The sequence below is a fragment of the Mastomys coucha genome, unplaced genomic scaffold (assembly GCF_008632895.1).
Source record: "Mastomys coucha isolate ucsf_1 unplaced genomic scaffold, UCSF_Mcou_1 pScaffold20, whole genome shotgun sequence".
NCBI classification, from domain to species: Eukaryota; Metazoa; Chordata; class Mammalia; order Rodentia; family Muridae; genus Mastomys; species Mastomys coucha.
The window spans coordinates 106,411,210-106,435,535 of record NW_022196903.1 but is presented as its reverse complement, the minus strand read 5'-3'; the positions used below and the strand labels follow the sequence as shown (position 1 = coordinate 106,435,535).

Below are 24,326 nucleotides of genomic sequence, written 5' to 3'. Positions count from 1 at the left end.
AGCTTGTGCAGAGCTTAAGCTCTCTGCATACTCCAGGTAGGAAGCCATCCCAAAAAGTCTCTTTGGGGGATTCACAGAGAGGTGACCAGCACTTTGCAGGCTTGGGACACTAGGAAACTTACCATCCCTGTTCATGATGAAAAGCAGCAGTTTCAGGTAGTTTTGTGTTTGTTGCACCAGGTCCCAACTCTGCCAGGCAAAACAGAAAAGGGATCAAGAAATAAATATGACCAAGAATGGACATTTTAAATACTACCAAAAACAAAGAAAAACAAACCACTATCTGTGCATGATGGCATGTGCCCATGACCTCGGCACTCACTTAGGAGGCAAGAGGAACATGAGTTTGAGGCCAGTCTTGGCTACATGCCGAGTATCAAAATAAATACAAATGCCAGCTAGGGTGTAGGTCAGTGGTAGAACACATGCTTTGCATTTAAGAGATGCTGGGTTCTGTTCTAGCACCAAAAATCTAACAAAAATGCTGTCAGGTGTGATAGTATGCCCCTGTAATCCCAGCACTTAGGAGGCCAGGGAGGAGGATCAGTAAAATTCAAGACTAACTTCAGCTACGCCAGCCTGGGTAAGACACCCTATCTTAAACTGACAAGTGGTGCCAAGCATGATTTTTTTTGGGCAGCAGTTCAATATAGCTCTTGATCTTCAGCTCCAGGCCTCAAACCCCAAATACCTTGAGACTCATTCCTCAGTTCCTTGCATCCATCTCCCTACACCCTCCCTTACTCAGTGTTCTGAGAGTGAGCAAGAAATCTTCAGCAGGTGCTCTCAAGCACCCACATGCCAGTGGCTTCTCAATCCAAGGGCCCCAGGGTGGATACTGTTTGCAAACAGTCATGTAAGAGGCATTCCTTGATCTGCACCACACAAATACAGACCTCCTCAATCACCTTCTCACTCGCCTTTACTGCCGCTTACTACATGCTTGATCTCCCCCCCCCCCCTTCTCGTCATTAGCGTTTAACTGTATGCATGCGTGCGTGACACACCCCTGGGGTTGAAGAGCACTGGCTGCTCTTACAGGGCATCAGAGTTCAATTTCCTGCACCCAAATCTGTAACTGCAGTTCTGAGATGGCTCAAGGAAATCTGATATCTTCTGGTCTCCTTACACACTTGTGGCATTGCATACAAGTGGTGCACAGGCATGCATGCAGGCAAAACACCCATATGCATTAACAATTTAATTATTGTAACACTACACTACATGTAATACTCCTGCTATGGCCTGCGTGTGAAGGTCAGAGGAGAACTTTTGGAGATCAGTTCTCTCCTCCTACCTCTGCATTGGTTCAGGGGATCAAACTCAGGTTTTCAGGCTCACCGACAACCCTCTTTATCCACTGAGCCATCTGCTGCCTCCTATCTCTTTTTTAGTGATTGTCTTCCTATTAGCCTAGGTTGGTCTGAAACCCATGTTCTTTCTGCTTCTGCTTCCTTAGTGGTGGGATTATACATGCGTACCACCATGCCCACACTGCACTTTTTGATGAATAATGTACACAGTGGTTTTTGTTTTTTTGTTTTTTTTGTTTTTAAAGTAAGAGACTCACTGGGTGGGAGTCAGGAAATACACACATGCTGCCAAGAATCTGTTCAAGCTAAGCGAAAGGGCTAGACCAGGCACTATGAAGCAGCCACTCTCAATCTGAATTCCATCGAGGGGTCTGACCCAGTTCTGCAGAGCCGTTTTCCCTTGCTAGGGACAGCCTCTGCTCTCTTAGGACACAACTGCCTATCAGCGTTCGGGGCTGTGCAGAGAGGGTGGTGCATGCCAATGAGAGAGCACTTCCCTGGGGGAAGGGAACACGGCACCTGTAATTGCAATGGTTTTCCCAGGAATTTAAAGCAGACTCATGTACCTGACCCTCCCACGCCCCCAGGGAGTTCTGACCCACTTTCAGCAGCTCCAGAGACCTGCTGTAGCATTGTGCTAATGCTATTACGAGCAGGAGCATGAGGGTCTCTTTACGCACCTGGCTCAACATGTAAGACACAGTATTGCCAAGAGATTTCCTGAGCTGGGATTCTGCAGAGTGAGGACAGGAGCCATAAAGCAGGAAGTCTTGGGCTAGGCTTGCTGTGAAGACAGCAGCAGCAAGGGGAGGGCAGGGACCAAGGTGGAGGGCTCTGCAGAGCGACAAGCAGTGCAGATCTAAAGGAGACTTGGATCAGGAAGAGACAGTATGTTCCCAGGGCTGGGCCCAGCTATCTGTGGGGAGGCCCACACTGGGGAGACCCAAAGCCACACAAGATGGGCTGAGGGATGAGTCTGGTACCACCAGCCTCTAAGGTTTAAAGGGGAGATGAACAACAGTTAAGATCACCGAGAGAGGTATATAGCACTAGAGAATTTGGGACCCCAAAGCTAACATGCAGAGAGGACAGAGTGTATTCCTGGCTGAAGATGACATGAGGAGACTCAGTGAGACCAACTGGCTTGTCTGCTTGTTCAAGGACGTGTTCCTTTGGCATGCCATCCCACCACCATCACGTGCCTGGAATTACATCTGGGTCCATTTTCTGAAACCAGCTAGTCAGCAGCCTGCTTCTCACTAACATGAGGGTACTCCAGCATGCCTGCTCAGGGATCCTATTGAGGCCTGGAATAGGGCTGCTAAGCCTCACTTCTAGGGAAAGTCTACTCAAGGCCAGAGAGCCCAGCTGCAGCACCTCCCACTACTCAGCAGAGCCCTTCCTCCCTCCCTCCCTAGAGGAGACCAATTTGGCAGCACACACAGCCCCTCCTGTCACCCGAGGTGAGTCCTTCACCAAATCTAACTGGCACCTGCATAAGGAAAACAACTGGTTCCAGAGAGAACCGAAGAAGGGCAGCTTAGAGTCAAGGCCATCTGAGAGCTCCGCACACAACAAACCTGGGCGCCTGCAGGCTCCCTTTGGTCATTTAATCTGTGAAGCCACAGCCCAGGGTGCAGGACCCCCAATGAATAGGACCAGATGTCTTTTCTCTCTAATGATCCTCTTATAGAAACATTTGTGCAGGGGACACTGACATCTCCCTCCTGCATGTACATACTCAGTTGCCTGAACATCTAAGCTGTGATAAGATAAATCCATGCTGGAGAGATGGCATGGTGGGTAAATGCACTTGTCATCAAGCCTGATGGCCAGGGTTCAATGAGCTGGAACAGTGATGGGAGAGTTTTGAGACAGGGTCTTCTAAGTTGCTTAGCTGGCCTCAAACTTTCAATGATCCTCCTAAGGGATGACAGGCATGCGCCCCAATGCCTAACTTTCTGTGTAGGGACATGAAGGAGATACAAAAGCTGTGGGTCCTCTGTCCTCAGAGAGCTTACAGAGCAGTTCTCTAAATCTGACTACAGCTCAGTGGAAAATTCCACGAGAGATACACCCAGGGGGTTAATGGGAAGGTAGATCCAGGCATCCAATCATCAGGGATGGGAAGAGGTGGCAAATCAGGAAAGTTTTCCTGAAGCAGACACAGAGCCAAATCCTGAAGGGCAAGGTGTCAGCCAGACAGGAGGAAGCTGAGAAGAGGGCAGCTAGGCAACAGAACAGGACTTGGGGAAGGTGGCAGAGAGCTACTTGTCCTGTCTGAGGCAAGTGGAAAGCAGCAAGGGAGACTCCCAGCAGCTGTCAGCTTGTGACAGTTAAACAGTGTGGAGAGCCAGCTCCATCTTTAAGGTTTCTACCGTCAAATGAGGTCAGGCAGCTCTCCACTTCTAACAGAACGCATTAAAAAGGAAAATGAAAAGCTGCTAAGCCCAGATGGAAAAACAGACTTCATGAGGTCCCCTGGAAATAGATCCCTCTGGTGGACGAAAATCATTGAGTTACATTCAGAAGACAACCTCTCTAGGTCAAAAGCAAGTAAGGAGTGCTGTATGTGATGGTGGACACCTTTAAGACCTCTGAATTTGGGCTGGAGAGATGGCTAAGCAGTTAAGAGCACTGACTGGTCTTCTGAAGGTCCTGAGTTCAAATCCCGGCAACCACATGGTGGCTCACAACCATCCATAATGAAATCTAACGCCCTCTTCTGGTGTGTCTGAAGACAGCTACAGTGTACTTATAATAATAAATAAATATTTAAAAAAAAAAAACAAAAAACCTCTGAATTCAAGGCTAGCCTGATGGTCTACACAAAGAGTTCCAGGTCGACTAGGGCTATTCAGTGAGACCTTGTCTGGGGGAAAAAAAAGCACATGCAAAAAGACAGAATTGACAAGCAGTTCCTCTTTGTCTGGGCTGGGGGATGTCAAAACACCACAGTATTTGCACAAGGGTCTCAAAGGATAGGAACAGAGTCCCTTGGTCACACCATTCCCTTAATACTGCCTGCAAGATCAGGCCCTCACCTGATACTGGCTCCAGTCAATGTTCAGAGATTGAGTCAGGAAGTTGGGGATGTTCAATGGGGCATCGACGTAGTCCTAAGGACAGAATGACACTGAGATGTAATTGGGTGGCAGATACACTTGCAGCAACAACAGGTCTTAGCTCTGAAGTTGGAACAGCCCTCCATTTGCTTGCCTTCAGGGCCAGATGCTTGGGGTACTCTAGAATGGCTTAAAAAGCAAAGTGACCAGGTCATTATGGTTGAAGGAAGTTTATCTGTCAAAAGCTGAAGTATTTGAAGTTGCAAGAAGCAAGAGCAAGCCACTGGAGGCTCCCTGTGCACGATCTGCTACTTGAAGAAACAACGCTGCTTCCAGGCAGCCATGAAAAAATGGGGAGAGGAAAGGGTGTGCTGTGAGACAGTTACACACACATGCAAGCAGCAGAGGGAGAAGGAGACTAACTCAGGCAATAACAAAGAAACAGAGCTCAATATTGTTTCTCATACCTGCTTCCAGTTAAATATGAGCCCTTCAGCTATGTAATCCCGATCTTTATATTCCTTGAAGAATTCACAACCTGGAAAAGAAGGCAAAGTTACAGCATTTCCTGTCCTGGTCAAAAAAGCTCCTTAGACAGCCCTAGGTGCCAAGAACTCACCCAGCCTTCTAAACTGGTGGCCTTGGGCAGGCTGAGATGGATTGGAAGGGGGAGATCAACAGCCAGAGCAAGCTCCTGGCCTCACTTCATTTCTAGCTATACAAGGTCCCAACTGTCCCCAACACTGTGCTCCCTGGTCACTAGTGATGCCTCTCTCACTGCAGGTCCCTTTTTATCCGACAAGCCCAGTCATAGCAGGAGTCCACTGTCTTGCAGAAGTTGGGGCATTGTCTTTGAAAATGTGTGCAGCAGTCCTGAATGATACAGCTTTCAGAGAGAACTGCATATCCTTACTCCAGAGACATGGACCATGCCTGCAAGCTAACAAGTGCTCCACTGACATCACTGTTAATGCAGCAGGTAAAGGTACTTTCTCCATTATTCAAACTCCCAAGAAACTCTACCAAGCGAGGCCTTGGCAGCCCAGGGAGGAACTGAGCAGAGAAGAGGCTTTGGAAGCAAGCCCAACTCTAAAGTGTGGTCTTTACCCACACCTGTGACCGGGATTAAGTTGGTGGGATATGACTGCTTTAGGCTGAAATGCAACAGTACAGTAAGACAGTAGAGTCAGTTGCATAGCTGCTCAGGTACCCGTAACATTCAAATGACAATGCATAACTGACATCGCCTGAATCTTATGCCAACCTCTTGACTTAGTCAACTAGCTTTTTGTTTTTTTAAGATTTATTTATTTTATGTATGTGAGTACGTGTTATGTATTGTGGTTCTCCCCGGACCCACCAGAGGAGGGCATTGGATCCCATTACAGATGGTTGTGAGTCACCATGTGGTTGCTGGGATTTAAACTCAGGACCTCTGGAAGAAGAGCCAGTGCTCTTAACCACTGAGCCATCTCTATAGCTCTAGCTTTTTGTTTTCTAGAGACAGGGTCTATGTGGCCCAGGCTAACCTGGAACTGGCTATGCAAGACCATGCTGGCCTTGAACTCACTGAGATCCATACCTAATGTACTGGTTGGTTTTGTGTGTCAACTTGACACAGGCTGGAGTTATCACAGAGAAGGGAGCTTCAGTTGGAGAAGTGCCTCCATGAAATCCAGCTGTGGGGTATTTTCTCAATTAGTGATCAAGGGGGTAGGGCCCCTTGTGGGTGGTGCCATCCCTGGGCTGGAAGTCTTGGGTTCTATAAGAGAGCAGGCTGAGCAAGCCAGGAGAAGCAAGCCAGTAAGGAACATCCCTCCATGGCCTCTGCATCAGCTCCTGCTTCCTGACCTGCTTGAGTTCCAGTCCTGACTTCCTCTGGTGATGAACAGTAATGTGGAAGTGTAAGCTGAATAAACCCTTTCCTCCCCAGCTTGCTTCTTGGTCATGCTGTTTGTGCAGGAATAGAAGCCCTGACTAAGACACTGCCTATGTCTCTGCCTCCATGGCACCACCATGCCAGACTTAGTCAATTCTTGCCCTGCAAGCAGCACCCAGCTGCTTTGGTTACAGATGGCTGCCTGGAAGCAGCGTTGTTTCTTCAAGTAGCAGATCGTGCACAGGGAGCCTCCAGTGGCTTGCTCTTGCTTCTTGCAACTTCAAATACTTCAGCTTTTGACAGATAAACTTCCTTCAACCATAATGACCTGGTCATTATGGTTGAAGCCTGCCTGCCTTTGTCAGATGAACATACCCACTTTGCTAGTATATGCTCCTGTGGCATCAAGTCACAGGGTAAGGGAAGGCACTTGGGAAACAAGTGACTTTTTTTCCTTAGAGTGAGTTTTGAGTTCCTCAGCTAATGCACGTGCTGACTCCAGCAGGCACATGGCTTTGGCTACACCAGGTCCAGTGAGATTCTAGAAGGTAGCAAATTCTTAATTCTGTGAGAGGTCAGAGGCTGAATGCCCAGACACTTCTGGGCTTGCCTCAGGGCAAAAGAGGGCCTCTGAGGAGAGGAAGGTGGGGTCCTAGCCCATGTGCCCAACTTGGCTTTCATTTCTCACACTAATTAATACCCCAGGCTAAAATGGACTAAGAAGTCAGGAGATAATCTTTAGCCATGACACTTCAGCTTATTTTAGGGTGCCTTACCAGGAGAAAGAACAGCTGTAATTATCAGAGGCTATGAGCCTGGGCTAAGAGGAGACCCCATTATCTCTAAGGGCAAGCTGAGATATGATGAAGCCTAGGATGCATACACTGTTTTTGTGAGAAATTGACAAAATTAAAACAGACAGACATGGTGCCAGGCAGTTCCTGATCCATTACTACGATAATCTTCTTGACCCACAAGTAAGGGCAAAAGCTGGGGAGAATAACACTTCAAAGGAAACAGATTAGCCTTGTGCAGTAGAATTCAGCCCCATCTCTCCTGCTATTGTGAAGGAAGAGCTGGGAGCACTGCCCACTTCCAATACAAGCTAAATTGATACTATCCTCACTCCCCTGTGAGCCTTGAAGGACTCAAGTGACAGTCCTTAAAGGCCAAAGGTATCTTATGACTTCCAATACCAGTAATTTCATTTTGTAAACTGACACAGGCATGAGTAGAAAGTCAAGAACACAAGCGTGTTAACTACAAGCTTCTTCTGTCCCTTTCCTCTTCACGGCTGTGTCTGGCTAGTTTTCATTTTGGCTTGTCCTTTGTACCCTCCTCTCAACACACAAAATCATCAGATGAACGAAGTACATAAGAATTTGATGAATCGAGGCCAGCCTGGTCTACAGAGTGAGTCCCAGGACAGCCAGAGCTACACAGAGAAACCCTGTCTCGAAAAACCAAAACCAACCAACCAACCAACCAAGCAAAATTGATGGAAATAAATTCAGATCAATCTTTATTTTACACCATCATTTCTGCTCAGTTTTGGTAAGTATTTTCCCTCTACATAACTGGGTGTATCAACTAAGTAACTGGGTATCCTGCTCCTCACCTTGGCCTAGACTGCATTACACAGATTAGACTTTACAGTGACTATCTCTGCCCCATCCCCACCCCGGGAAATGGGATCACAGCTGTTTGTACCATGAGCTCTGTTCACTGTACTGAGCATTATTCTCTAGGACTATGGAATATTTTGTTCTATTGATGGAAGTACCATTATTTTACTTTTTTTAAAAAAAACTTTCTCCCCATAAATTTATTTATTCACTTTATATCTAATTGCATTACAACCCCTTTCTCATCTCCATTCACTTATTTTTTGTTTGTTTTTTTGTTTGTTTTTGTTTTGTTTTGTTTTTTGAGACAGGGTTTCTCTGAGTAGCCCTGGCTGTCCAGGAACTCACTCTGTAGACCAGACTGGCCTTGAACTCAGAAATCCGCCTGCCTCTGCCTCCCAAGTGCTGGGATTAAAGGCATGTACCACCACTGCCCGGCTTTAATTCTTTTTCTTAATGAAGCTATGCCCCGATGTTGCTATTTCAGGCAGACATTACACTAAGGATCTTCAGCCCTAACCCAGATGACTGTGACTCAATGACAGGTTATTAGGAAAATAACAAGGGTGTTAACATTTGAGGAATCTGTAGTTAAGTTGCCAAACTACAACCAAAGACACTCTGCAGAACTGCTTTTGGAAGGAGACACTGCGGCTAACACTACCTTTCCCAGCCATGCCCTTTTTGGAACTCAGATATAAACAAGTATTTGGAAGTCTTATCACATGGAGTAGCTGAGGCTGTGGTTTCCTAGTAGCCTCTACTACAGAACGCAAGGGCATCACGTGAAGATGGTGTGCTTCTCAAGTAAAAACCTTGGCCTCCTTGTGCCTCCGGCATTGTCAAGCCCAGTGGTATCTTTATAACCTACATCAGGCCAAAGTTGCTCTTAGGCAAGAGAAAGTTTCAAGAGCCTTTCTTCCCACAAACCCCTTATAAGAACTGTAATTTACAGAGCCTAACAGGGCTGGGTCTCTCACTTTATTCTAAAACAAGTGTCATTATTCCCATCGTATGTATAAAGGAGGGAAATGATTCTTAGAAGGTTGAGGGGCCTATTCCAGCAAGGGCAGGCAGTTATACCAAGTCCCACAGCACACCAAACACATAGCTGGCAGAAAAGAGTGTCACGAGACTGCGTGGTAGACACTGTGAGAATCATCAAGAGTGGGTCTGAAGACCATCCGCTGTTTGATGAGAGCACTCACAAGAACTAGCTGAACTTACACAGTTCTGTGAGAGGCTATAGCAGTCTACTGTTGGCTACATGTCTCTAATACTAGGATGGAAGGCCCCAGCCCACACTGAGGGAAGATGTCAGTGCTGAGAAGTGCAGGTTCTGAGGGGGAAAGTGTTCCTTGCTGTGATCCATAATGGTTGGCGCTTATGTTTAGTGAGCAGATAGGGACAGTAGGGAACCAGAGTATCACACAGTTTCAGTTTCCAGTGTGAGAATACAGTCTGGCCACAGAGAGAGGCAAAATGGCTCTGTAAATACCAAAGTGCCCCGCAATATAGGGAGGGTACTGTATAATTACTGATGACAGAGCACTGGTTTTCTGTCCCACAATCAGCACTGTTTGGGGTAACATCCCCAAATAACTCTGGACACACATGAGAAGGCACATACCATACGGGCCAGAGCAGCATGAACGACAGCTGACAGAGCACAGATATGTCATTTCCTCATATGTGCCAAGGCCATATGGCTATGCAAGATCCAGTCTTTATGAGATAACCTGAGTTATACTTTTCCAAGTACCAACTACTACCTGAAGGGACCTGAAGCTCAGAGAAGTAATGTTTTTTTCAGGTTGTGGCTCACTGAGTACCAAGATCAGAACCCATCCCTGACCACCACCACTCTACAGTCTTTAAAAAAAAAAAAAAAAAGGCTCTGCTGGATCCTGTCTGACTCTTCTTTTTCTTTTCTTTTTTTCTTTTTCTTTTTCTTTGAGGCAGGGTTTCTCTGTGTAGCCCTGGCTGTCCTGGAATTCACTCTGTAGATCAGGCTGGCCTGGAACTCAGAGATTCACCTACCTCTGCCTCCCAAGTGCTGGGATTAAAGGCGTGTACCACCACTGCCCGGCCCCCTGTCTGACTTTTAATCATGACTTCTGTGATCTGGGGCCCAGATGTTCATGCTGCCTGATACAGCTCCTCCCAGAACACTCCCAGAATACACACACAGAAAGTTTGACCCTGGTCTCCTACCTGGATATGGGATAGAGAGGAGAGTGAAGTTTGCATAGCGCTGGGCTTTGTCCACCTTCTCAGAGGAGGTTACACTACAAGACAGGAACATGTGTTATGGTGTCCCAACCCATACACATACTTTCCCAAATGAGTGTTACAATAAATTAAAATGAACTTTTTGCTAAAAAGCTATCTTTCAGACTTAGGAATGATACCCTCAGCAGTCAACAATTACGAGTTCTTCCCTGTCCCCATCTGAACAACTCAAGTAAGAGAGGTCTTTTTCATTCTAACAAAACAGCAGGCCTCAACCAGTACCCAAGGGTTGGAGGATAACCTTCCATATCATCAGCTCCATGGAAGCATGAGGCACATCCACTCTTGGTCCTGAGGGTGGGACAGAGCCGGACAGTAGGAAGGACTTCTCTACCTCCAAAGGCCACTCCTAAACATGGGAACATGTAGCTCAGAGTATTGCACACCTGTCATCCCAGGATTTGGGAGGCCAAGCTAGGAGGATCCTCACAAATTCAGGGCCAGTGTGGGCTGCATAGTGAGTTCAAGGCTGTATTTCAAGACCGTATCTCAAAAAAACAAAACAACAACAACAAAAACCCTAGAACAAAAACAGCAAAACAAAGTAAAAGTAACAAGCAAGAAGAATAAAAACCAAAAACTCCCACAAAAAAAAGGGGGGGGGGGCTCAGAAGATGGCTCAGTTGGTCAAGTACTTGCTATTCCAGCATGGGGACTTGGGTTCAGATCCCCAGCACCTGTAAAAAGCTGGAAGTGCTGTAAACACCTGAAATCACAGTGACGTGAAAGCAGAGACTGGGAGCACCTGGCTTTCTAGCTAACGAGGCAGCTGAACTGGTGAGCTCCAGGTTTACTGAAAGACTCGGTCTTGAAAACTCAGATGTAGAATGACTAGGGAAGACATCTGATAACAGTCTTTGGCCTCCATGTACATAGCACCAGCACACGTGTTTATGAAGGGACATCAGAACCTACTGCACAAGGCTTTTTCAAAATGCAGTGAGGGGCTGCACAGACGGCCCTCACACAAGCCCACCAATGCCAGGATGGCCATGCATTGTGGGTCAGCCTTGCACACTGTGAATACAAAGCCTGAGACTGCTTCTTGTCAGATGCCCTGTACTCACTTCATGCCAAACTTCACCTTCTTGTTCTCCACCATCAGGTCACAGATGTACTTGACTGATAGGTATTGAAGCAGCTTGATGTCATAGCCCCTCACCTTATCAAAAAGGTGCGTGTCACCACTTCTGAAATAAATAGCCAGAGAAAGAGGTTGAGACCAGATTGACTCAGAGAAGCATGGGATAGGGAGCTATTTTAGGAAGTATGGATGAAAACCTATGTTCAATTCTTCAGAAGTCAGGGGGAAGGGGGAGGGAAAGTGACTTTCCAAGAGATTATCCCTATCTTGGGACACGTTTCAAAGAAGAGCAATTTGCAGCCAGAGTGGGAAAGAGCTTTCTGCACTGCTTGACATTAAGCCAGAAGACTCAAGATAATCTCCAGGTCTAAAAGGCATCGAGCTGGTGGCAGAGACTCTTTAAACTTCCATTAGAGTTCATCTCCACCTCCCTCGTCTCCTTCCATTTAGGATCATTTTTAGTCATATGCCTTATGGATATTAACAGATTGAAAATTTTCAACTGATAATGACCTTTTAGGTGATTTGACCAATTGATTGTGAAATTCTAGGTAAGTGAATTCCTTCTACTTACCAGGTTGGAGGAGGAGGAAGAAGAGGAGGGAGAAGAGGAGGAGTAAAAGAAAACATTCAAATTCTCAGGCTACTTTCTGTCCAGCATGACAGCAGTACAAGGGTTAACAGTTACAATGCGTTTTAATGTCTGCTGCTTGGTCACTGCTGGCGGCAGTCAGTTGCCTCACTAAGAACTGTGTGCTGTAGATGACCTCGCCAAGGCAGAAGTCACCTGACCGTGGGGGAAGCCACACATTCTTGAGTATAAGCCAGAGCTACTACTTTCAAAGCCAATGGCAAAACCCAGGCATAGCAAAGTACCTGAGCCACATTTGAGCAGCCGATCATACTAGTGTGCCCGAGTGCATTTTAAGTGGTGCTGGATGCCACCTTAAGACTTTTCTTGTGGGACCACCACACAAACAAGTTTTGTAGTCTTGTTCATTAAAAACTATTTGAAAGGGGCAGAGTGTGAACCAGCCCACTTTTCCCCTTTAAAGGAGTTCAGTGCTGCATGTCTACAGTTCTAGAACTTGGGAAATAGTGACAGAACCAGGACCTTGGCTACATAGGAAGTGAAGAGCCAGGCTTGACTACATGAGACTTTGTCTCAAAAAGCCAAATAATAGAGTCGGCCATTTTGGTTTTATGAAACCATCTCATCTCACATGCTGTTTACCCTGCACCCAACACATACACATACACATACACACATACACCCCAAAGAAGGAAAAAAAGAAGGGTACATGTGACTCAAAATTCAATTGTGGGATACAGTCCTTCCACAAGGACTTTACCCCAACCCTGAGTGTAATCCAGAGCCAGGCGTGCTGAGTGACACCTGGCAGGTTCATACTTGACAGACTAGCTGCATCCTGCCATTGTGTAGAGTTCTAGACAAAGACAGACATCTAGGGCCACCTCAGAGCAGCAGCACAGAAGCCCTAAGGTCATCATGAGCTGTGAACCTGGTTGAAGACTGTCCAGGCTAATGAAGTTGCTGGGTGGACTTCAAAGTGCTATTTTGGAGAGATGGAAAGATGGGGGCAAAGAGCCAATGCACGTATCCAGACCAGAGAGCATGGCTGCTACCAACCAGCCAACCATTCCTGACCCGAGCTCCTACCCACAGTGACCCACACTGACCGAACAACAAAGTCCTCTTCTGTGACATCTTCTGTATTTGCCCAGGTATCATCTGCTCCCCCTGCCAGAGAAACCAGTCTGTCAGCACTGAAGCTGGTGCCATCCTTGCTAGGCCAAGAGGAGCCAACCTGCACCTTCCCCAGGTTCAGCCCTCATGTTTCCACCTGTGTGTGGCAGTCAGCTTTGTCTCGGAAGTGAATCCTAGTTTCTGCTCTGGAGTGCTCTGGCCTCTACCCTGCTTCATCATACCTTCCCCTCACACCACTGTGGCTGAGGCAGGACTAGTCCCCTCTGACCAGGTTTTCTATTCTTAGACCCATAAAAGGCTGTTCAATATTCACCTGAGAAAAAATAGTTGTATCCAGAGCGTCCATACAGCTCTCCCCATCCAGCCAGTGTGGCCGACCTGCAAATATGCTGGGAGACAAACAGCAATTTCAGGATCAGATGACTTCTGAAACATGCAGAGCTTAAGGAATGCCTGGTGCTTCTTACCAGCATAGAGACCACCACAGTCAGTCTCAAGTCTGCTTAGAACTTATCTGCCTACAGACTCTACCAAAGGGGTCTCTCCTAAGTTCAAGGTCCCAGTGCTCCATCAGTGATGAGAGTAAGACTTGGAGGACGCACATGTATGCCAGCGACCAGGCTCAGTACTGAAAGGTGGCACCACCTTCTCACTCAACTCACAAGGCCATAAGCCAAGCATGGCTGGTAGTACAGAAGATAACTATTTCACACATGAACAAAGGAAAAACTCGCTCAAGGAGGCTAAGGGGTGGAAATAGTCACAGGTTGGGAATTGGTCCAAGCTCACATATACAGGGAGACCTGTACCACTGTTGCACTAAGACAAATGGAAGATGTAAGGTGACAGACCAGTTGAAGTTCATTTCTGAATTGGTCCCACAATCTGTAGTATAAAGTGGGTTTCTGGGCTGAGATAGACGGCTCAGCGGTTAAGAGCACCGTGATTAGCAAGGGCCTGTTACCTATTATTTGGAACTTTTTAGCAGAGAGGGCAACTTCTATACTGAGAGAAGCAATTAAAAGAGAAATAATTGGGATCTTAATTTTTAAAAAGAAATTATCGAAGCAGTCATGATAACATGTGGCTGTAATTTCAGCACTTAAGAGGCAGGGACATCAGAAGTTCAAGGCCAGCCACAGTTACCTAGTGGGTTTGAGGCCAGCCTGGGCTTTATGAGACTATCATAAACACACACATGCACACACACACACATGCATGCACACACACACACACACACACACAGAGTTCTCTATGAGATCAAAGTCAATCTGGACTATATAACCAGTTCTGGGACAAAAAAAAAAAAAACCCAAAAAACAAAAAACAAAGCACAAATAAAACCCATAATTATCAAGGAAAACTAGTAGCTATTACTTGGCTGCCCTTTTTCTTTCTTTAAACAGGGGCTGTAGGAGATGGAAGCCAGGACCTTTACACGCCAGAACAGTGCTCTACAACTAAACTAAATCCCCACCTCCTTCCTTACTCTTTTACCTTTTCCTTATGGCAGGGATCACTTTGGGAGCTGGAATTCTACAAGTTGTGCAACAGTATGTGTAAAAAGACTGTATGTGTATATCTGCATGGTGTGCGTGCTTGTGGAACAGTGTATACCACGATGAGTTTGCTTCATTCTCTACCCACCTTTTTGTGAGTTCTGAAGATGAGACTCAGGTAGCCAGGCTTGTACAGAGGCCACCTTTCTGGACCCAGTGAGCCATCTGCAGGCCTATAAACTTTCATTACTCAGTTTAAATAGTTTGTTGAAATCCAGTAGTCTGTCAGGGGAGTGGGAAATGTCTAGTGACATGGAAACAAGTCAATCTAGTTTGACCACAAGCACGGAGACCTGTACCACTGTTGCACTAAGACAAACGGAAGATGTAAGGTGACAGATCAGTTGAAGTTCATTTCTGAATTAGTCCCACAATCTGCAGTATAAAGTGGGCTTCTGAGCTGGAGAGATGGCTCAGCGGTTAAGAACACTGTCTGCTCTTCCAAAGGTCCTGAGTTCAATCCCCAGCAACCACATGGTGGCTCACAACCATCTGTAATGGGATCTGGTGCCCTCTTCTGGCACACAGGTATACATGCAGATAGAGCACTCATACATAAAATAAATCAATCTTAAAATAAAGTAGGTTTCTGAACGATTACAAAATATTGTCTACTGTAGGGTCCTCTTCATCCTACAAGGCAACAGAAGTAAAGTTGGCTATTACATGAAATGGGTGCAGGAGGGAAACCACTAGGTCAACTGTCTAGCTCTTGCTGAGGGGGAGAGCAGGCAAAACATTAAGCAGCTGGTTATCACCTGGGACCAGTGGGGGGCTCTCAGAGATGGGGCCTGTTTGCAATCTGCTCTCCTGTATTTGAGCTCCAAACAGCACCTTAGTCCCTTAGTCATGGACTACTGCTCCAGGGTAGCTGCTTCCCAAAGAGCATACTCATATATGCCGATCCCTGCCACAGTCTGTCCAGAAGCCCATGGAGAAGGGCTAGAGCTGAACTTCCTGCTAGTCTAAGCAGAGTACACCATGTGGGGGCTACTTAACTTTGTCTAGGTCTAAAAACACCCATAAATCAGCTGAAACTGTCAACTATTGGGTGTGGCAGCACAGGCCTGAAATCTTTGGGAATCTGGAAAATGGTAGTTAAGGCCAATCTGAGCTACAAAGTGAGATCCTGTCTTGAAGTAAAATAAAATTAGTTGGTAAAGTACTTGTTGTGCAAGTATGAGAACTTTTTGGGTCCCCAGCACCCTCATACAAAGGCAGGTATAGCTGAGTCTACAAATACTGCTAGCGCTATGAGGTGGGAATAGCACATGGCTAGAGCTGACTGGCCAGGAGCAGCACAGAATGCTCTAATCCACATATCGTCTCAGAAAAGGAAGGGGAAAGGGATTGAGAAATGATACCAAACATTGGCCCCTAGGTTTTAAGCACTTATGTGCATACATAGGCCACACATGCACACACATTAAGTGCCAAGCTTGGTGGCTCAGGCCTGTAGTCGTCCCAGCACTTAGGCTGAGGTAAGAGGACTGCTTTTACTTTTCTTCCTCCTTGCTTCAGAAACCTGGTGAGTAGGGAAATTTGCTAGGATTTCACAATCCATTGACAGAGAAGGTCTGAAAAGTCTTATCTGTTAAAGAGTTTCAACCTGCCACATTCCTAAGGCATGAGGCTTAAAATGATCCTGGAGTGGGAGTGAACTCTGATGGAAGCTTAAGGAATATCCCAGCACTCTCGGGGTGGGGGTAGGGGGAGGAAGGCAAAGAATGCTATGAGTTTAAGGACAGCTAGGGCTACTGAGCAAAACCCTGCTTTTCAAAAATAAATAATCAGGAGTCACTTTGTATTCCCAAATGACAAAGCTCCACTCAGGTCTTTGCTTCAGCTCAGAGTTGAAATTATGTCAATGCCCCCACACTGACGCATTTACAAGTCTACATCAGAGGTCAGGACAAAGTATTTCTCATTCCTCTGTATAAGACGCAAGGCTGACCCTGAACTCCTTGATCCTTCTGCCTCTACCTCTCAACTACTAGGATTACAAGCTCAGGTCTGCCATGCCTGACTCAAATCTGAGTTTTCTTGCTGTGTAAACTCGGTCAAGTTATTTAACCACTCTGAACCAAAATATACTAAGACAAGTAAAAAGAGATCACATTGTGGAGCTACCCTAACTACCTATTGAACAGATGAACTGCAAGGGTTGGCACTTTTGTCTGTCTTATAGGAATGACGTATCTCAAAGTCCTGAGACAAAGTACACGTTCAATAAGTACATGGCTAATCATATGACTGAAAGAAGGGACAAACCTTCTTTCAGAAAAATATCACCTGATTTAATCTGCTTTGCAAAGTAAGCTGAGGCCATATATATGCAGTAAGAGCCAGGATGTGACCTAGGCAATCTAGCTCTATAGCATGGGGCAGGGAGGCCCTGGCATTACATCCCTTCCCTATCTGAAATCTTCCTTCAGTCAGAAATGGTCCATTTCTCTGGCCTGCTTCCCACACTGTGAAATCCCAACAACCAACTACCCTGCCTTATGCGGTTAAGAGAACAAAAAGGCTCTACCATTTTGCATGAAGTCAGTGACTAGAACAGTGGACAGCAAATGATGCTGTGAATGGGCCTTACCTTGCCTTTGAACAGGATCACCGGGCAGACAAACCGACCTCTGCACCTGGCCATCTTGCTTCGGTGAATGAGGTCTTGCAGCTTGTTCACCTGCACAGTGCTCTGAAACCTAACAAGCAGGAGGATGAGGTCAGCGAGGCAGTAACGCAGGTGTGTCTGCTCACAAAGACTAAAAGGAGGCCTACACATGTATAAGACTCTCTAGAATTCAATTTTTGAGTCAAGATCTCACTACATAGCTGAGGCAGGCCTTGAATTCAGGTGTAAGCCAGGCTAACCTTAAACTCTGTAGCCTAAGCTAGCCTTCAATTTGTAGCAAGCCTCTTAGCTCAGCTGCCCAAGTGCTAAGATCACAGACATGCTTCAGCATTCCAAGGTTTAGTTACTGAGAATTTAGCAAAGGCCATTATTCCTAAATTTCAGATCATTGATATATCAAGTTTATGAAAAGAAAAAAACCTGTTAATTCTAAGTATCAAAATCTAAGTTACCCTGATTTCAGAGCCTTTCCAATGAAAAAAGTGAAAGCCAAATTAAATGAACTAGGTATGGTGGTACATGTTTGTAATCTCAGCCCATGCAAAAGACAGACAGGAAGATTACTATAAACTCAAAGCAAGCCTGGGTGGCACAGTGAGTTCAGGCCAGCCTGAGTCACAACATGAGATTTTATCTCAAAACAAGGACCACATAGAATATCCCCAATCAAACGCAAACAAATGGAAAAAATCTGGAAGGAAAAGAGCTTCAGCAAGCCCCACCAGAACCCAACAACATTTCCCTAAAAAACAAACGGCACTGGAGTATGTGTGGTGCATGTACAAGAGGATCCCACTAGCCAGCCAGGCTACCTGGTGAGTGAGGGCCAGGCTTAGTGAGACACCCTGCCTCAAAAGATAAGGTGGTACATGAGCTGCAAAGGCCTCTGCCTCCACAGACACATGCACGGGAAAGCATTCACATCCATACACGACACACACAGAGAAACAAGAGGCAGGGAAGTCAGAGCATTACAGTGAGTCCTCAGAAGGCAGGCAAGTGTTCTCCTTAAGGGACTGAGCTTGGTGCCAGCCTTGCAAAAAGCTCAGTCCCCTTCTACAGCCTGACCCTTCAAATGATCCTGTTACCACACAGCTCCTCGGGGCACATGCACTTTAACACTTTCAGGAGAGGTAGGATAATAACACTCATGGATCTGTGGCTCCTTTGTAAGTGAAGCTAGATGGTGATGCAGATGATACAAGTACAAATAGTCTTTCTGCCTCTGCCTCCCAAGTGCTGGGATTAAAGGCGTGTGCCACCACTGCCTGGCCAAGTAGTCTTTATGCACCTGTTCTCTCTGCATTCAGGAACCAAGTGCAGGAGGATGGCCACAAGTTCAGTGAGTTTCAGGGTACTGAAGACCGTGGTTTTTTTTTTTTTTTTTTGGTTTTTCGAGACAGGGTTTCTCTGTGTAGCCCTGGCTGTCCTGGAATTCACTCTGTAGAACAGGCTGGCCTTGAACATAGTAATCCGCCTGCTTTCTGCCTCCCAAGTGCTGGGATTAAAGGCGTGTGGCATCACTGCCCAGCGCAAAGACCCTGTCTTTAAAAAACAAAAGAAGCCAGGTGTGGTGGCACATCTCTTTAGTCCCAGCACTAAGGAAGCAAAGACAAGCGGGTCTCTTTGAGTTAAAGGCAAGCCTGGTCTACAGAGCAAGTCTTAAGACATCCAGAGACACTCGATTACAGGTGCTATGAGTTCATGAATGCAACAGCTCTGATGATTTTTTAGTTCTCCACTTCCACTTGACAGTAATTACAACCTCATGCCATGGTTTGGAGACAGGAGCCTTTATCTATTCCTTCAAACTGGGCAGTGGAGGAGCTGGGCATAGTGTTGCAGTCCAGTAACTCCAGCACTTGGGAGGTGGAGGGAGCAGCTCAGGAACCTGAGGCCAGTCTAGACTGTAGGAGATCCTGTCTCAAGCGGAAGACACCTATGGGTTTTGTTGTTGTTGTTGACAGCTGTGGGTTGTATTTGTTGTCACTGGGGTGTGTCTGTGTGTGTATTGTGTTTTGTCTTAGTTTTTTTGTTTGTTTCCAACCAGCCTCCCTACCTAGGTCATGTTGGCCTCTAACTTGCTGTGTGGTTCAGCCTGGCCTCAAGCTTGCAATCTCCCCTGTGCCTTCTGAGAACTGGAACTAGTTTTTAAGACTGCTATGCTGGTTTTTGTTTTCAGGGGATGGGGGTTTTAGATAGGGAAGTCCTGGCTGAGGATTATTATTGGCAGTGAATGGCAGAAGAATAGTCAAGTGTTTTAAATGCTGTGGATCCTGGTAGTCTGACCAAACTCCCATGGATGGTCCTATACCCATGTGAATAGACTAGATTCAATGGATAACTAAAAAGAAAAACAATTTTAAAAAGACAAAGAGGTTGGGAGGTGGGATAGGGACACAGATGAGAGGTCTGGAAGATGGGGAATGGGAGAGGAAGGACAATTAACACGCACTGTATACACGTATGAAAGTTTCTAACATTAAAATATATTTTACAGGGCTAGAGAGATGGCTCAGTAGTTAAGAGCACCGATTGCTCTTCCAGAGGTCCTGAGTTCGATTTCCAGCAACCACATGGTGGCTCACAACCATCTGTAATGGATGCCCTCTTCTAGTGTGTCTGAAGACAGCTACAGTATACTCATATACATAAAATAAAATAAAATAAAATAAATCTTTAAAAATATATTTTACAAAAGCATATGCTAGGCCTAGGAGCACCTACATGAGATCTCAATTGCTTTGGTGGGAGGGGCAAAGCTAGGGAATCACAAATCCAAGTTCTGTCTGAGATATGGAGTAAGGTCATGGTCAGCCTCCAAAATTTAGCAAAACTCTGGTTCAAAATGACAAGAGCTAGTGAGACGGTTCAGCAGGTACAAGTTCTTCCATGCCAGCAGGACTACCTTAGTTCAATCCAAGGACTCCACATACACAGGGAAGGAAGGAGAGAACTGGCTCCATAACTGTGACCTGTACCTGAATGCCCACCTCCCACATCATATACAACAACATAGCAGGAAATAAAATCCAAACACAGCAGGAAATAAAACCTTAAAACATAGCAGTAAATAAAATGTAAAAAAAAAAAAAAAAAAAAAGAGCATTCTGGTATGGCATTTGGCCACCCATGTGTGAAGCCCTAGGTTCAACCCCCAGAACCTAAAATAAAGGTGTGTGTTTGAGGGAATATGTCTTCAAGTAAAAGTTAATTTAATGATCATGAAAAATAAGAAGTCAGGGGTTAGGAGGAGGAACTCCTCCTATGGAACCCCTCTTGAAAGCTTTTCTCAAACCTATTTTTGCTCTGCAAAAACCCAAAAGAATCAAAGAGGTTTAAGAGGATGACCTGCCACCCACCACCCCCTACCCCATTGTATATTTTTCTAGGAGGTCAGATTTAAGATATAATTTTTGTTAACATAATGTTATTTCTTTGTAGGAGGTGGAAAATCACATTCTTTACAGTGCCAGAGTGCTTCTATCAAGTACCCAAACAGGATAGCATAGGCTCACCAGCAAATCCTGCAGCCAAGAAGCTGGATGCGGCTGCTCTCCCAGTCTTAGTTTTTCTATGACATAAAGGCACTTAGTCCAAATGAGTGCAGCGCTAAACTCTAGGACTATGAAGCAGACCACAGCACCCAGCTTCCCAGCTACGTGGCCACCATTCCCACTTCTCAGCCTTGTCAGCACCATCTATCCACTGGCCTCTCAGCTAGTTCACAGTAGTTCCCTTCTGGACCCAAGCCCAGAACATAGGAAGCAAAGGCTGAAAAAATCAGGAGTTCAAGCCTTAACTACACCATGCTTACAGCTATCTTGGGCTTATAAGACCCTATCTCAAAAACAAAAGGGGGGTTGTTTAGTGTTTATAAGCACTCACTGGACAAAGTTGATAGCCTAAGTTTGGACTCTAGAATCTGTAATAAGTTGGGCATGATCTCATGTACTCTTGTACCCCCAGAATTGTTGGGCGGGCAGAGCAGAACTGATGAGGTTTGCTGGCTGCCAGCCTAGCTGGAAAGAGCTCTCATTCAGGGAGAGACCTTTCTTCAAAGGAATAAGGTGGAGAGTGCTAGATGAATATGCAACATTCTCTGGCTTTCATGCCTGGGCACAGGTGTGTGCACCACCCCCAACCTGCACCTATACCACACACATATTCTACATTCACACTTTTTTTTAGGTCATAAAAACAGAACTGGGCATAGTAATGCACTTTTGTAAACCTAGGACTTAAAAGGTGGACACAGGAGGGTCAGGAATTCAAAGTCATCTTGACACTATATACAATTCAAGGCCAGGTTGGGCTATGTGTTATCCTGTCTCAAAAACCAAAAGCAAAAGAAAAACCTTACACCAGATTCTCCTAAGTTGCATTCAGCAACTTCTCCTAAAAGCTAGCACAGAAGGCTGAAGCAAGAGTTCCAGACCAGCTGGTGGTACACAGTATGAGACCCTGGCTCATAAAAATACCCCCACCACATATCAACAGAGATAGGACCGGCACAGGCATTAACCTCTGAACTTAGGGCTTCAAACTGGTTTTGTGTTGCTGCTACTGAGGCGACGTCTCACTATTTCCTCTAGACTGTCCTCAGGCTCAAGATCCTGCCTCAGTCTCCCACAGACTGGGATTATGCCTGGATTCTGAGTTCTTTAGTGTAAGACTGTTCATTTTCTATTACACTTGATCATGGCTTATTTGCCTGGCCACAACTCAAAGAACCAGTTCCGTTTCTGCTTTCTTACTAGTTCCTGTTTTTAATCTCTCACTAGCCAATTAATTGGCCTATGACCATACCTGAATGAACACTGTATGTTACACATTTGTATCTACAACCCAGTAATGAGATTTCCTTTGCTATTTATGTATTTGCTACTGGGGACTGAACCCAGAGCCTGTTTGTCCCTGAGGTAAATCTCTAGCCCCTCCTTTGGTATTATTTAATTGAATTATTTAATTGGTTTTTGGTCTTCATGAACATTTGCTCACAAAACTATTTTTAAAGCACGGTTTGGTAGTAAATGACCACAATCTTATTACTCTTGAGGCTGAGGCAGGAAGACTGGGTGTATGCAGGGAGCAGTCAACCTACATTAGGAATGTTGTATAGATTTAGGAAAGCTTGCCAGAATTGATATGGCAATAGTATTTTCTGTTTTTTGTTGTTGCTGGTATTTTCTTTTGTTTTTTAATTGTTGGGTGTTTGTTCCTTTGGTTTTTTGAGACAGGGTCTCTCTGTGTAGTCCTGGCTGTCTTGAAATTCACTCTGTAGACCAGGTTGGCCTCAAACTCAAGAGATCTATCTGCCTCTGCCTCTCAAGTGCTGGAATTAAAGGCATATACTGCCGCCACCACCACCACCACTACTGTGCTGGCTGGTTTTGTGTGTCAACTTGACACAGGCTGGAGTTATCACAGAGAAGGGAGCTTCAGTTGGGGAAGTGCCTCCATGAGACCCAGCTGTGGGGCATTTTCTCAATTGCCCCTTGTGGGTGGTGCCATCCCTGGGCTGGAGGTCTTGGGCTCTATAAGAGAGCAGGCTGAGCAAGCCAGGAGAAGCCAGCCAGCAAGGAACATCTCTCCATGGCCTCTGCATCAGTTCCTGCTTCCTGACCTGCTCGAATTCCAGTCCTGACTTCCTCTGGTGATCAACAGCCATGTGGAAGTAAGCTGAATAAACCCTTTCCTCCCCAACTTGTTTCTTGGTCATGATGTTGTACAGGAATAGAAACCCTAAGACAACCACCACCACCAACAACCATCTACCAGGCTTGTTTATTTTTTAAAGCCCTTTAAAAAGATTTTATTTTGGTCAGGCAGTGGTGGCACATGCCTTTAATCCCAGCACTCGGGAGGCAGAGGCAGGCAGATTTCTGAGTTCAAGGCCAGCTGGTCTAGGGAGAGAGTTCCAGGACAGCCAAGGCTATACAGAGAAACCCTGTCTTTCAACAACAATAACAAATTATTTGTAGAGGGAGGGAGAAAGGACGAATGAATGTGAACATGGAGGCATACATCATGGTCAAAGGACAACTTTGAGGACATGGTTCTCTCCTAATACCTTCTTTTTAAGGAAAGGTTTCTCATTATTTTTGCCACAATGCTGCATAATTGAGTTTCTGGAAAATTCTCCCATCTTCATTCCTGTCTTGCTCTAGGAGCTCTGGGATTACAGATGTGAGTACATCTGACTTTTAAACATGGTTTCAGGGGGTCAGGACTGTAAGAGAAGTGCTACTCACCTGCTAAGACATCTCATTGGTCCTGGATTTTCTGAGGGAGTTGGGGGAAGACCATTTCATACTATGGCCCAGGCTGGAACTCACAGCAATCCTGTCTCAGCCTCCAGAGCCAATCAGTACCTCACCTGTACTTTCCCCTAGCTAGGGCTCTTTGTAGACTGCCAATGGTTAGTTACACCCACTAGGCCTGGGCCTGAGGACGAGGATTTCACCAGTGGGACTTCACCTACTGCATTCTTGGGGTCCACCACACAGAGGCAGCTTAGCAACCATTCACAGCAAACCCTCTGGCCCTCCTGGACAGAACTGGGGAGGTTTCTTAACTAGACCAAGCCTTTTCCCAATTGAGTGACAGCCTGTCTAACTCAGTCTATTCATGTCACAGTAACACTTAAGCAGGCAGTCATTTCTTCCTATCCAATTATACCCAAATTCTCTTCCTTTCAACAAATACTCATTGCCAACTAATGTCACTTCAATATAATATAATGACCATGCAAGAAGTGAAAACTAACTACAACCTCTAAAGCAGGGCATGCTGACATGTTTCTGTGATTCTAACTATGTAAAGGCAAAAGGAGTCAGCCTGAAAACCTTCGCAAAGATCCCATCTCAAAAAGAGCTTAGCGGCAGTGGTGCGTGCCTTTAATTCCAGCACTCAGGAGGCAGAGGCAGGCGGTCTGTTAGTTTAAGGCCAACCTGGTCTACAGAGTGAGTCCTAGGACAGCCAGAGCTAGCTACAAAGAGAAACCCTAAGTTCCATTCCTAGCATCCATACTAGGAAGTCACAACCAGCTGGTACCTATACACAAACACATACACTTTAAAAAATTGTTCAAGGCCCTGAAATATCCCCCCCCACTCACACTCTCTCTCTCTCTCTCTCTCTCT

At 45.8% G+C, this 24,326-nt stretch overlaps 1 protein-coding gene across 5 annotated transcripts in view; it reads right to left on the bottom strand.

Annotated features, from left to right (window-relative positions):
* Mtmr14 (myotubularin related protein 14) overlaps positions 1-24,326 on the bottom strand; it is a 46,930-nt gene that overhangs the window by 16,673 nt on the left and 5,931 nt on the right. For 4 of the 5 annotated variants that reach the window (XM_031382870.1, XM_031382871.1, XM_031382868.1 and 1 more), the window contains exons 3-10: positions 17,143-17,251; positions 13,301-13,376; positions 12,960-13,020; positions 11,242-11,364; positions 10,097-10,170; positions 4,846-4,916; positions 4,358-4,432; positions 123-189 (exon numbers count right to left, since the gene is read on the bottom strand). In XM_031382870.1, coding sequence (XP_031238730.1) covers positions 123-189; positions 4,358-4,432; positions 4,846-4,916; positions 10,097-10,170; positions 11,242-11,364; positions 12,960-13,020; positions 13,301-13,376; positions 17,143-17,251 — 656 coding nt within the window. Of the gene's footprint in view, positions 1-122; positions 190-4,357; positions 4,433-4,845; positions 4,917-10,096; positions 10,171-11,241; positions 11,365-12,959; positions 13,021-13,300; positions 13,377-17,142; positions 17,252-24,326 lie in introns of those variants that run through there. The other variant, XM_031382873.1, reaches the window with a different exon arrangement.